The sequence below is a fragment of the Pristiophorus japonicus genome, chromosome 7 (assembly GCF_044704955.1).
Source record: "Pristiophorus japonicus isolate sPriJap1 chromosome 7, sPriJap1.hap1, whole genome shotgun sequence".
NCBI classification, from domain to species: Eukaryota; Metazoa; Chordata; class Chondrichthyes; family Pristiophoridae; genus Pristiophorus; species Pristiophorus japonicus.
The window spans coordinates 751,070-765,208 of NC_091983.1; the positions used below are offsets into that span (position 1 = coordinate 751,070).

The following is a 14,139-nucleotide window of genomic DNA, read 5'->3' on the forward strand; positions in this document are numbered from 1 at the left end:
TTAGGGGTGCAATAACAAGTATGGCTAATTTGACGGAGCGTGCCCAAGATAAGGAATTTGGGAAACTCGGTGTTACGGACTTGGTCTAATTCCTTGTGAGACCCGAGGGGGCTCGCATACAAGTGGTCAAATGGATCCGGAGCCAGATTTCTCAGGGTCATATAAAATTGGATAAAGGAAAGCGAGAGGCAGCGGGAGTTCGTGAGTCAGCGAGAGACAGTGTGGGGAGGCCTATAAAAAGGCCCAGTGTTGGTGAGTCAGCGAGAGACAGCGTGGGGAGGCCTATAAAAAGGCCCAGTGTTGGTGAGTCAGCGAGAGGCAGCGTGGGGAGGCCTATAAAAAGGCCCAGCATTGGTGAGTCAGCGAGAGACAGCGTGGGGAGGCCTATAAAAAGGCCCAGTGTTGGTGAGTCAGCGAGAGACAGCGTGGGGAGGCCTATAAAAAGGCCCAGCATTGGTGAGTCAGCGAGAGACAGCGTGGGGAGGCCTATAAAAAGGCCCAGTGTTGGTGAGTCAGCGAGAGACAGCGTGGGGAGGCCTATAAAAAGGCCCAGCATTGGTGAGTCAGCGAGAGACAGCGTGGGGAGGCCTATAAAAAGGCCCAGTGTTGGTGAGTCGGCGAGAGGCAGCGTGGGGAGGCCTATAAAAAGGCCCAGTGTTGGTGAGTCAGCGAGAGGCAGTGTGGGGAGGCCGATAAAAAGGCCCAGTGTTGGTGAGTCAGCGAGAGGCAGCGTGGGGAGGCCTATAAAAAGGCCCAGTGTTGATGAGTCAGCGAGAGGCAGTGTGGGGAGGCCGATAAAAAGGCCCAGTGTTGGTGAGTCAGCGAGAGGCAGCGTGGGGAGGCCTATAAAAAGGCCCAGTGTTGATGAGTCAGCGAGAGACAGCGTGGGGAGGCCTATAAAAAGGCCCAGTGTTGGTGAGTCAGCGAGAGGCAGCGTGGGGAGGCCTATAAAAAGGCCCAGTGTTGGTGAGTCGGGAGGTCGGAGGTCAGCCGGTGCAGCTGCAGCGGGGAGGCAAAAAAGAAGTTGAAAGAAATTGAAAGGTGACGTCACAGCCAAGGGGGTAAGTGATTGGCTGGTGATAGAGAAAAGAGAAAGAAAATCTATTTACCAATCAGTAAGTAACATTTAGCATTGTTGTGGCCAAATTAAGTTTATCTAAAGGTTAAGCCATGGCAGGAGAGCTCGGACACGTGTTATGCTCCTCCTGCACTGTGTGGGAAGTCAGGGACGCTTCCGGTGTCCCTGACGACTACGTGTGCGGGAAGTGTATCCACCTGCAGCTCCTGACGGACTGCAGTGCGGCACTGGAGCTGCGGGTGGATTCACTCTGGAGCATCCATGATGCGGAGAATGACGTGAATAGCACGTTTAGCGAGTTGGTCTCACTGCAGGTCAAGGGTACACAGCCAAATAGTAAATCAGTGACCAGCAGGAAGAGCAGTACAAGGAAGGTAGTGCAGGGGTCCCCTGCAGTTATCCCCCTGAAAAACAGGGTACTGTTGAGAGGGATGACTCATCAGGAAGGAGGAGCAGCAGCAGCCAAGTTCATGGCACCGTGGGTGGCTCTGTTGCACAGGAGGGCAGGAAAAAGAGTGGGAGATCTATAATGATAGGGGATTCAATTGTAAGGGGAATAGATAGGCCGCAACCGAGACTCCAGGATGGTATGTTGCCTCCCTAGTGCAAGGGTCAAGGATGTCTCGACGCAGGTGCAGGACATTCTGAAAAGGGAGGGTGAACAGCCAGTTGTCGTGGTACATATAGGTACCGATGATATAGGTAAAAAAACAGGATGAGGTCCTACGAGATGAATTTAGGGAGCTAGGAACTAAATTAAAAAGTAGGACCTCAAAGGTATTAATCTCAGGATTGCTACCAGTGCCACCTGCTAGTCAGAGTAGGAATCGCAGGATAGCTCAGATGAATGTGTGGCTTGAGGAGTGGTGCAAGAGGGAGGGATTCAAATTCCTGGGACACTGGAACCGGTTCTAGGGGAGGTGGGACCAGTACAAACCGGACGGTCTACGCCTGGGCAGGACCGGAACCAATGTCCTCGGGGGAGTGTTTTGCTAGTGCTGTTGGGGAGGAGTTAAACTAACATGACAGGGGGATGGGAACCTATGCAGGGAGACAGAGGGAAATAAAATGGAGGCAGAAGTAAAAGATAGAAAGGAGAATAGTAAAAGCAGAGAAACCCAAGGCAAAAAACAAAAAGGGCCACATTACAGAAAGATTCTAAAGGGGCAAAGTGTGTTAAAAAGACAAGCCTGAAGGCTCTGTGCCTCAATGCGAGGAGTATTCGGAATTAACTGCACAGACAGCAGTTAATGAATATGATGTAATTGGCATCACGGAAACATGGCTCCAGGGTGACCAAGGCTGGGAACTCAACATCCATGGGTATTCAACATTTAGGAAGGATATGCAGAGATGAAAAGGAGGCGGGGTGGCGTTGCTGGTTAAAGAGGAAATTAATGCAATAGTAAGGAGGGACATTAGCCTGGATGATGTGGAATCGGTATGGGTGGATCTGCGGAATTCCAAAGGGCAGAAAACGTTAGTGGGAGTTGTGTACAGACCACCAAACAGTAGTAGTGAGGTTGGGGACAGCATCAAAGAATAAGGGATGTGTGCAATAAAGGTACAGCAGTTATCATGAGCGACTTTAATCTACATATTGATTGGGCTAACCAAACTGATAGCAATGCGGTGGAGGAGGATTTCCGAGAGTGTATTAGGGATGGTTTTCTGGACCAATATGTCGAGGAACCAACGAGAGAGCTGGCCATCCTAGACTGGGTGATGTGTAATGAGAAGGGATTAATTAGCAATCTTGTTGTGCGAGGCCCCTTGGGGAAGAGTGACCATAATATGGTAGAATTCTTTATTAAGATGGAGAGTGACACAGTTCATTCGGAAACTAGGATCCTGAACTTAAGGTAAGGTAACTTCGACGGTATGAGGCGAGAGTTGGCTAGAATAGACTGGCAAAGGATACTTAAAGGGTTGATGGTGGATAAGCAATGGCAAACATTTAAAGATCACATGGATGAACTTCAGCAATTGTACAAACCTGTCTGGAGTAAAAATAAAATGGGGAAGGTGATTCAACCATGGCTAACAAGGGAAATTAAGGATAGTGTTAAAGCCAAGGAAGAGGCATATAAATTGGCTAAAAAAAAGCAACAAACCTGAGGACTGGGAGAAATTTAGAATTCAACAGAGGAGGACTAAGGGTTTAATTAAGAGGGGGAAAATAGAGTATGAGAGAAAGCTTGCAGGGAACATAAAAACTGACTGCAAAACTTCTATAAGTATGTGAAGAGAAAAAGATTAGTGAAGACAAACATAGGTCCCTTGCAGTCAGATTCAGGTGAATTTATAATGGCAGACCAATTGAACAAATACTTTGGTTCTGTCTTCCGAATGTACTAGGGTTCGAGGATCTAGCGAAAAGGAGGAACTGAAGGAAATCCTTATTAGTCAGGAAATTGTGTTAGGGAAATTGATGGGATTGAAGGCCGATAAATCCCCAGGGCCTGATAGGCTGCATCCCAGAGTACTTAAGGATGTGGCCCTAGAAATAGTGCATTGGTGATCATTTTCCAACATTCTATTGACTCTGGATCAGTTCCTATCGACTGGACGGTAGCTAATATAACACCACTTTTTAAAAGGAGGGAGAGAGAAAACACGGAATTATAGACCGGTTAGCTGGACATCAGTGGTGGGGAAAATGTTGGAATCAAATATTAAAGATGAAATAGCAGCGCATTTGGAAAGCAGTGACAGGATCGGTCCAAGTCAGCATGGATTTATGAAAGGGAAATCATGCTTGACAAATCTTCTAGAATTTTTTGAGGATGTAACTAGTAGAGTGGACAAGGGAGAACCAGTGGATGTGGTGTATTTGGACTTTCAAAAGGCTTTTGACAAGGTCCCACACAAGAGATTAATGTGCAAATTAAAGCACATAGTATTGGGGGTAATGTATTGACGTGGATAGAAAACTGGTTGGCAGACAGGAAGCAGAGTAGGAATAACCAGGTCCTTTTTAGAATGGCAGGCAGTGACCAGTGGGGTGCCACAGGTTTCATTGTTGGGACCCCAGCTATTTACAATATACATCAATGAATTAGATGAAGGAATTGAATGTAATATCTCCAAGTTTGCAGATGACACTAAGTTGGGTGGCGGTGAGCTGTGAGGAGGAAGCTAAGAGGCTGCAGGGTGACTTGGACAGGTTAGGTGAGTGGGCAAATGCATGGCAGATGCAGTATAGTGTGGATAAATGAGAGATTATCTACTTTGGTGGCAAAAAGAAAACGACAGATTATTATTTGAATGGTGACAGATTAGGAAAAGAGGAGGTGCAATGAGACCTGGGTGTCATGGTACATCAGTCATTGAAGGTTGGCAAGCATGTACAGCAGGCGGTGAAGGCGGCAAATGGCATGTTGGCCTTCATAGAGGATTTGAGTATAGGAGCAGAGAGATCTTACTGCAGTTGGTGAGGCCACACCTAGAATAGTGTGTTCAGTTTTGGTCTCCTAATCTGAGGAAGGACGTTCTTGCTATTGAGGGAGTACAGTGAAGGTTCACCAGACTGATTCCCGGGATGGCAGGACTGAGATATTAGGAGAGACTGGATCAACTAGGCTAGTATCCACTGGAGTTTAGAAGAATGAGAAGGGATCTCATAGAAACATATAAAATTCTGACGGGATTGGACAGGTTAGATGCAGGAAGAATGTTCCCGATGTTGGGGAAGTGCAGAACCAGGGGTCACAGTCTAAGGATAAGGGGTAAGCTATTTAGGACCGAGATAAGGAGAAACTTCTTCACTCAGAGAGTTGTGAACCTGTGGAATTCTCTACCACAGAAAGTTGTTGAGGCCAGTTCGTTAGATATATTCAAAAGGGAGTTAGATGTGGCCCTTACGGCCAAAGGGATCAAGGGATATGGAGAGAAAGCAGGAAAGGGGTACTGAGGTTGAATGATCAGCCATGATCTTATTGAATGGTGGTGCAGGCTCGAAGGGCCGAATGGCCTGCTCCTGCACCTAATTTCTATGTTTCTATGTTCAGTCCGTAAGCGTGACCCTGAGCTTCCGGTTGCCTGTCACTTAAATTCCCCGCTCCACTCCCATTTTGATCTCTCCGTCCTCAGCCTCCTACACTGTTCCAATGAAGCTCATCGCAAGCTCGAGGAACAGCATCTTTCGTTTAGGCACTTTACAGCCTTCTGGACACAACATCAATTTCAACATAACCTCTGCCCATATTCTGTTCCCTTTCCTCACTTTTTTTTTTAAAAAACAAAAACTCCCCCCTCCCCTTCTTTATTTTTAGTTTGTTTCTCTCTGTTTTCCGTGGCAGCTGGTAATCATTCTGCCATTCACACCCTATCTAGTCTCACCTTTTGTTTCCTAACCTGTGCCAATACCATCTCAATTTGACCCATCATCCCCTTTGTCTCTCTAATCTCTCTTTGGCCTTCCACCCATCACAGACCTTCCCTTTTGTTCTTTCCTCCCCTCCCCCTTTCAGGCCCCAGCACTTCCTTAAGAATCTGTTACATTTCGAACTATTGCCAGTTCTGACGAAGGGTCATCAACCTGAAATGTTAACTATTTCTCTCCACAGATGCTGCCTGACCCGCTGAGATTTCCAGCATTTTCTGTTTTTATTTCAGATTCCAGCATCCGCAGTATTTTGCTTTTGTAGTATAACTCTTAATTATTCCTTGTAAACTAATGCTTAAGATACAGCAATTGTATTGATCCTTGCCTGTGTTGAATAAACTTTTAATCACTGACACCAATACGGGTCAGTCAAATCATTTGGAATCAAAGATCTACCAAAGAGATTCTTACAAACGTCTAAACACAATTGGTGGAGCAGTTTACAGGATTATTTTTTGTACCTGTTCAAATCCCATATAATGCAGGTCCCATCCTTGCTGACGCTGATCAGAATGCTATACGGTTTGCACACACAGAGGCTGGTTACTTCTGCGGTGTGCCCGTACAAGTAGACTTTCGATTCTACTTCAATTTCTGAAGACTGAAGAATACAAACACAGTGAGTTGTCAGTGTCCCATTCCACGCTCTTATCATGTACTTACCCACATCTCTGCTAATTACTGCAAAGCAAATACAGTACACATGTTCAGTAAATTTCCGTTTCCCCTGGCTGGGAAGTCTAGAACTAAGGGGAACAGTCTCAGAATAATGGGTTGGCCATTTAGCATGGAGATGAGGAGAAATCTCTTCACTCAAAGGGTTGTGAATCTTTGGAATTCTCTACCCCAGTCGTTGAGTACATTCAAGACAGAGATCGATAGATTTTTGGATACGAAGGGAATCAAGGACTATGGGAAGTGTGGGAAGGTAGGGTTGAGGTAGAAGATCAGCCATGATCTTATTGAATGGCAGAGCAGGCTCGAGGGGCTGAATGGTCTGCTCCTGTTCCTATTTCTTATGTAAAGAAAGACTTGCATCTATATAGCACCTTTCATGACCTCAGGATGTCCCAAAGTGCTTTATAGCCAATTAAGTACTTTTGAAGTGCAGTCACTGTTGTAATGTAGGAGTGATTAAATGGCAAAAGGGGATAGTAATGGGACAAGTAAAGAAACAAAAGATGGGTCCAGAGGAGGTGTAAATGGGAAGAACAGGAAAAATTGGGGCTCAGGAAAGGCGCAAGTTTGGGGCCCAGGAAAGGCGAGGGCCCAGGGGCAGCATGGGCCAGCCCACGCTGCGATATCTGTGCACACAGCAGAGCTGATCTCCAGTCGTCTGGTTAATCCTTGCTACTGGGTATGAAACGTGGCAGCAAATTTGTGCAATGGTAGTTCCTACAAACAGCAATGTGATAATGACCCGATAATCTGTGATGTTGGTTCAGGGATAAATATTGGCCAGGCACTGGGAAGAACTCCCTTGCTCTTCTTCCAAATAGTGCCTTGGGATCTTTTACATCCACCTGAAGGCCTCAGTTTAATGTCTCATCCGAAAGACGACACCATTTGGCCAGCATTGGGAGTGTCAGCCTGGATTATGTGCTGAAGTCTCTGGAGTGGGACTTGAACCTACAACCCTCTGACTCAATAACGAGAGTGCTACCCACTGAGCCACAGCTGACAGTAATTTGGTTTTAACAAATTCCCAACAGATAGTGAAAACCTTTAGTTCAAATTTTCAATGACTTGCAGTAACATTAGTTACCTGAAGACGACCAGTGAGAATTCTCTCTAATAATTAAAGTCATAAACGATAGCACAAAAATGTTAAAACTTCCCTTCAAGAAGCAGTTGGCAGGCTCTACACACAGTGCATCTTATACACATACCATGCTGCTGGTGAATCTGTTGGAGTATGCAGTAACTACTCCACACTTGCTGCCAGTAAAGAGCTGGCAACTGTCAGGCACCCACGCACAACTTGTAACCTGAAAAGAAGCCATTGATTAGAACATTTATAACCAGGTTTAATAAGAGACTGTAACGCTTAAAACTGAAGCCAGGAGATTGCTCTTAAAATGTATTTTGATTATAAACTTTCAAAACCTGTCATTTCTTTGAAACCGCATTGTGTGTTTGTCTTTATTCTATTTGTCAAACTATTAGATGGAATTACAATTGACTATGTGAAGACCCATGCAAGCATTGGATAACAGACTGAAAATCAGACAAGCAATGTAACAACACACAGGTAGTGGAGCGGTCAGAGAGCTGGTGGAGCTTAGAGGGAACATTGGTGGAGATGTAATGTTTGCTGTCATCAGTGTATATGTGGAAGTTCACAGAATCATACAACACAGAAGGCCATTTGGCACATCGTGCTATGAAATTAAATTTTCAGGGAACATAAAACAAAATAGTAAAATATTTTACAGACACATCAACAAAAAAAAGGAAGGTTGGGATGGGAATAGGGCCATTAACGATTAGAGAGATGGCAGAAATATTAAATCATTACTTTGCTTCAGTATTTACCAGGGAGATAGAACAGGTGGACATGGCATTAGATGATGAGATAAGTGCATTTAAAATAAAAAAGGAGATATATTAAACAAACTAATCAAACTTAGAGTCTAGGGATGAGATGGCAGGGGCATTACTACACATATTTAATAGTGCCAGAGGACTGGCAGATAGCTAACGTAATACCTATAATTAAGAAGGGGGATAGAACATGTCCAGGAAATTATAGACCAGTCAGCTTAACATCGGTGGTAGGAAAAATGTGATCCCTACTAAAGGAGAAAATAGAAGAACATCTAGAAACCAAAAATATAATATCCTTGTGGGACACAACTACTCACAGGAAGTTCCAGAGCTTGGGGTCAGGCAACAGAAGGCACGGCCACCAATGGTCGAGCGTTATAATCAGAAATGCTCAAAAGGGCAGAATTAGAGGAGTGCAGATATCTCGGGGGGTCGTGGGGCTGGAGATTATGGACATAGGATGGGACGAGACCATGATTAGCTTCCCATTCACAGTGGCAGAAGGCGAGTAGTTGTGTCCCACAAGGATATTATAGCATAGCATAGCATAAATTTCAAAAGTGACAATCTTGCTTGACCAACCTTATTGAATTTTTTGAAGAGGTAACAGAGAGAGTAGACAATGGTAATGCAGAAGATGTAATTTATCTAGATTTTCAAAAGGCCTTCAATAAGGTACCCCATAATAGACTAATTAATAAGGTCAGAGAATGCGGAGCCAAGGGACAAGTAGCAGAATGGATTGCTAGCTGGCTTCAAGATGGGAAAGCAGAGAGTAGGTGTAAATTCACAATAACAACTTGTATTTATATAGCACCTTTAACATAGTGAAACATACCAAGGAGCTTCACAGGAGTATTATGAGATAAAAAATTGACACCGAGCCACCCAAGTAGAAATTAGCGCAGGTGACCAAAAGCTTGATCAAAGAGGTATGTTTTCAAGGAGCGTCTTGAAGGAGGAAAGAAAGGTAGAGAGAGAGAGAGGTTTAGGGCGGGAGTTCCAGAGCTTGGGGTCAGGCAACAGAAGGCACGGCCACCAATGGTCGAGCGTTATAATCAGGGATGCTCAAAAGGGCAGAATTAGAGAAGCGCAGACATCTCGGGGGGGTTGTGGGGCTGAAGATTATGGACATAGATTGGGGCAAGACCATGATTAACTTCTCATTCACAGTGGCAGAAGGCGAGTAGTTGTGTCCCACAAGGATCAGTGCTGGGACCACTGCTGCTCACAATTTACTGGAATCAAAAACACAATTTCTAAATTTGCGGATGACATCAAATTAGGGGAGATAGTCAATACCAAAGAGGACTGCGACAAATTACAGGAGGACATTAATAAACTTGCAGAATGGTCACATAATTAACAGTTGAAGTTCAACACAGATAAATGTGAGGTGTTACGTTTTGGGAGGAACAATAGGGAGGTCACTTATTACTTGGAGGTTGAGAGTCTAGGTGGGGTAGAGGAACAAAGGGATCTCGGAGTACAAATACACAAATCACTAAAAGTCGAAACATTGGTTAGCAAGGCCATAAAAAAAAGCAAACCAAGCACAAGTGTTTATTTCTAGAGATATGGAATTGAAAAGTAGGGAATTTATGCTAAACCTGTATCGAACCTTGGTTAGTTCACACTTAGAGTACTGCGTACAGTTCTGGTCGGCATCTTATAAAAAGGATAAAGAGGCACTGGAGAGAGTGCAGAGAAGATTTACAAGGATGATACCAGAAATGCGAGAATATACATAAGGATGAGCAGGCTGGGTCTCTTTTCTCTTGAAAAAAGGCTGAGGGGTGACTTAATAGAGGTCTTTAAAATTATGAAAGGTTTTGATAGAGTGGATACAGAGGGAATGTTTCCACTTTGGGGAACTACATAACTACAGGCCACAAGAACATAAGAAATAGGAGCAGGAGTAGGCCATTCGGCCTACTCCGCCATTCAATAAGATCATGGCTGATTTTCCTCAACTCCACTTTCCTGCACTATCCCCATATCCCTTTATTCCCTTACTGTTCAAAAATCTATCGATCTCTGTATTCAATATACTCAACGACTGAGCATCCATGGCCCTCTGAGGTAGAGAATTCCAAAGATTCACCACCCTCTGAGTGAAGAAATTTCTTATCTCAGTCCTAAATGGCCAACCCTTTATTCGTGGACTGCGACGCTGGTTCTAGACTCCCCAGCCAGGGGTTACATCCTCCCTGCATCAACCCGGTTGAGCCCTATCAGAATTTTGCATGTTTCAATGAGATCACCTCTCATTCTTTTAAGATCTAGAGAATATAGGCCTAGTCTACTCAATCTCTCCTCATAGGACAATCCCTCCATCCCAGGAATCAGTCTGGTGAACCTTCGTTGCATTCCCTCTATGGCAAGAATATCCTTCCTTAGGTAAGGAGACCAAAACTGTACACAATACTCCAGGTGTGGTCTCACCAGTGAACTATATAATTGCAGTAAGACATCTTTACTCTTATACTCAAATCCTCTTGTAATAAAGGCCAACATACCAATTGCTTTCTTAATTGCTTGCTGTACCTGCATATTAACTTTCAGTGATTCGTGTACAAGGACACCAACATTTCCCAATCTTGCGCCGTTTCAAAAATACTCTTTTTCTATTTTTCCTACCAAAGTGAATAATTTTACATTTCACCACATTATATTCCATTTGCCATGTGCTTGTCTGTCTATATCCCTTTGATGTTTCTTTGCATCCTTCTCACAACTTACATTCCCAACTAGCTTTGTATCAGCAGCAAACTTGGATACATAAAATTTGGTCTCCTCATCCAAATCATTGATATAGATTGTGAATAGCTGAGGCCCAAGCATTGATTCCTTGCTAATTAGTTTGCCAACCTGAAAATGACCTGTTTATTCCTACTCTCTGTTTTCTATCCGTTCGCCAATCCACAATCCATGCTAGTATATTACTCTAATTTTGTTTAATAACCTCTTGTGTGGCACCTTATCAAATGCCTTCTGAAATTCCAAATACACCACATCTACTCTACTAGTTACAACCTCAAAAAACTCTTAACAGATTTGTCAAACATGATTTCCCTTTCATAAATCCATGTCGACTCTGCCCAAACCGATTATTATTTTCTATAATGGCCATCAATACAAGATGGTCACCAAGAAATCCAATAGGGAATTCAGAAGAAACTTTTTTACCCAACGAGTGGTGAGAATGTGGAACCCACTACCACAGGAAGTGGATGAAGCGAATAGTAAATGTTGTGTATCTGTAAAGCATGCACTCCCATGTTCCGTCACCAGGGAGCGCATCCCCTGAAGTCCCAAGGGATCCCAGCATCCCTTGGGAGCACTGTATATAAGCCGACCCCGAAGGCCTGTTCCTCACTCTGGAGTGTCTTAATAAAGACTGTTACTTTAACCTCCCTGTGTGCAGTCTCATCTGTGTTAGGAAAACAATAACTGGCGACAAGTATACGAATCCAACGCAAAGATGCAGCAAACTGTGGGCATCCTGGAGAAGTTCTCAGAGGGTGAGGACTGGGAAGCTTATGTCGAACGGCTAGACCAGTACTTTGTAGCCAACGAGCTGGACGGAGAAGGAAGCGCTGCAAAAAGGAAAGCGGTCCTCCTCACGGTCTGCGGGACACCGACCTACAGCCTCATGAAGAATCTTCTGGCTCCGGTGAAACCCACAGATAAGTCGTATGAGAAGCTGTGTACACTGGTTCAGGAGCATCTTAACCCGAGGGAGAGCATGCTGATGGCGAGGTATCGGTTCTACACGTGCCAGCGATCTGAAGGTCAGGAAGTGGTGAGCTACGTCGCCAAGCTAAGGCGACTTGCAGGACAATGTGAGTTTGATGGCTACCTGGAGCAGATGCTCAGAGACATTTTTGTACTGGGCATTGGCCACGAGACCATCCTACGAAAACCTTTGACTGTAGAGACACCGACCCTCAGTAAGGCCATTGCGATAGCACAGGTGTTTATGTCCACCAGTGATAACACCAAACAAATCTTTCAGCACACAAGTGCTAGCAATGTTCATAAATTAACTGGAACCGTGTTTGCGAGCAGAAATGTACAGGGCAGAACCCATGAATCTGCAACTGCCAGCAGGCCTCGAGTGACCCAGATGACTCAGAGGCAATTCACACCTTGTTGGCATTGTGGAGGCTTCCATTTAGCCTATTCATGCCGCTTCAATGGGTATGTTTGCAAGAGCTGTGGAACAATGGGGCACCTCCAACAAGCTTGCAGACGGTCTGCAAAACCTGCTAACCACCACGTGGCAGAGGAAGATCGGTCCATGGTGGATCAAAGCAATTTCGAGCCTCAGTGAGAGGATGCAGATGCTTAAGTACACGGGGTGCACACATTTTCGATGAAATGTCCACCTATAATGCTAAATGTAAAATTGAATGGCTTACCCGTAGCCATGGAACTGGACAGTGGCACTAGCCGATCCATCATGAGTAAAAAGATGTTTGAGACACTGTGGTGCAACAAGGCACTCAGACCAGCCCTGAGCCCCATCCACACGAAACTGAGAACGTACACCAAAGAGCTCATCACTGTCCTGGGCAACGCCATGGTCAAGGTCACCTACGAGGGTACGGTGCATGAACTGCCACTCTGGATTGTCCTGGGAGATGGCCCCACACTGCTTTTTAGGAGCTGGCTCGGCAAAATCCGCTGGAACTGGGATGACATCCGAGCGCTATCACATGTCGATGAGGCATGTACCCAGGTTCTTAACAAATTTCCTTCCCTTTTTGAGCCAGGCATTGGAAACTTTTCTGGGGCGAAGGTGCGGATCCACTTGGTCCCAGAGGCATGACCCATTCACCACAAGGTGCGAGCGGTACCTCACATGATGAGGGAGAAAGTGGAAATCGAGTTGGACAGGCTGCAACGCGAGGGCATCATCTCCCCAGTGGAATTCAGCGAGTGGGCCAGCCCGATTGTTCCAGTACTCAAAAGTGATGGCACGGTCAGGATTTGTGGCGATTATAAAGTAACTATTAATTGTTTCTCGCTACAGGACCAGTATCCGCTACCTAAGGCAGACAACCTACTAGCGACGCAAGACGTTCACCAAGCTCGACCTGACTTCGGCCTACATGACGCAAGAGCTGGAGGAGTCTTCGAAGGGCCTCACCTGCATCAATACACACAAGGGACTGTTCATCGACAACAGATGCCCGTTTGGAATTCGGTCGGCTGCAGCGATCTTCCAGAGAAACATGGAGAGCCTACTCAAGTTGGTACCACGCACGGTGGTTTTTCAGGACAACATATTGGTCACGAGTCAGGACACCGTCGAGCACCTACAAGACCTGGAGGAGGTCCTCCAGTGACTGGATCACATAGAGCTGCGTCTTCATGGAAACAGAAGTGGAGTTTTTGGGGAGAAAGATCACGGCGGACGGCATTCGGCCACAGACGCCAAGACAGAGGCTATCAGAAAAGTGCCCAGGCCACAGAACTTCACGGAGCTGCGGTCGTACCTGGGACTCCTCAACTATTTTGGTAACTTCTTATCGGGGTTAAGCACCCTCTTAGAGCCCCAAATGTGTTATTGTGTAAAGGTGAGAACTGGGTATGGGGAAAAAAACCAAGTAATTGCTTTTGAGAAACCCAGAAACATTTTATGCTCCAACAAGCTGCTTGTAATGTATAACCCATGTAAAAGACTTGTGCTAGCATGTGATGCGTCATCGTATGGAGTCGGGTGTGTATTACAACAAGCTAACATTGCGGGGAAGTTGCAACTTGTCGCCTATGCCTCCAGGAGCTTGTCTAAGGCTGAGAGGGCCTACAGCATGATTGAGAAAGAGGCATTAGTGTGTGTGTTCGGGGTAAAGAAAATGCATCAGTACCTATTTGGCCTCAAATTTGAGCTGGAAACCGATTACAAGCCCCTTATATCCCTGTTCGCTGAAAACAAGGGGATAAATACTAAATGCCTCAGCTCGCATACAAAGGTGGGCACTCATGCTATCAGCGTATAACTATACCATCCGCCACAGGCCAGGCACCGAGAATTGTGTGGATGCTCTCAGTCGGCTACCATTGCCCACCATTGGGGTGGAAATGGCGCAGCCCGCAAACTTGTTGATGGGTCATGGAA

At 45.4% G+C, this 14,139-nt stretch overlaps 1 protein-coding gene and 1 long non-coding RNA gene across 7 annotated transcripts in view; one reads left to right on the plus strand and one right to left on the minus strand.

Moving 5' to 3' along the window:
• LOC139267022 (uncharacterized) overlaps positions 1-14,139 on the plus strand; it is a 161,770-nt gene that overhangs the window by 80,953 nt on the left and 66,678 nt on the right. The window lies entirely within an intron of this gene.
• Positions 1-14,139, minus strand: part of lyst (lysosomal trafficking regulator) — a 432,206-nt gene that overhangs the window by 14,088 nt on the left and 403,979 nt on the right. For 5 of the 6 annotated variants that reach the window (XM_070884660.1, XM_070884659.1, XM_070884658.1 and 2 more), the window contains 2 exons: positions 7,355-7,453; positions 5,927-6,066 (listed from right to left, as the gene is read on the minus strand). In XM_070884660.1, the coding sequence (XP_070740761.1) occupies positions 5,927-6,066; positions 7,355-7,453 (239 nt within the window). Of the gene's footprint in view, positions 1-5,926; positions 6,067-7,354; positions 7,454-14,139 lie in introns of those variants that run through there. The other variant, XM_070884662.1, reaches the window with a different exon arrangement.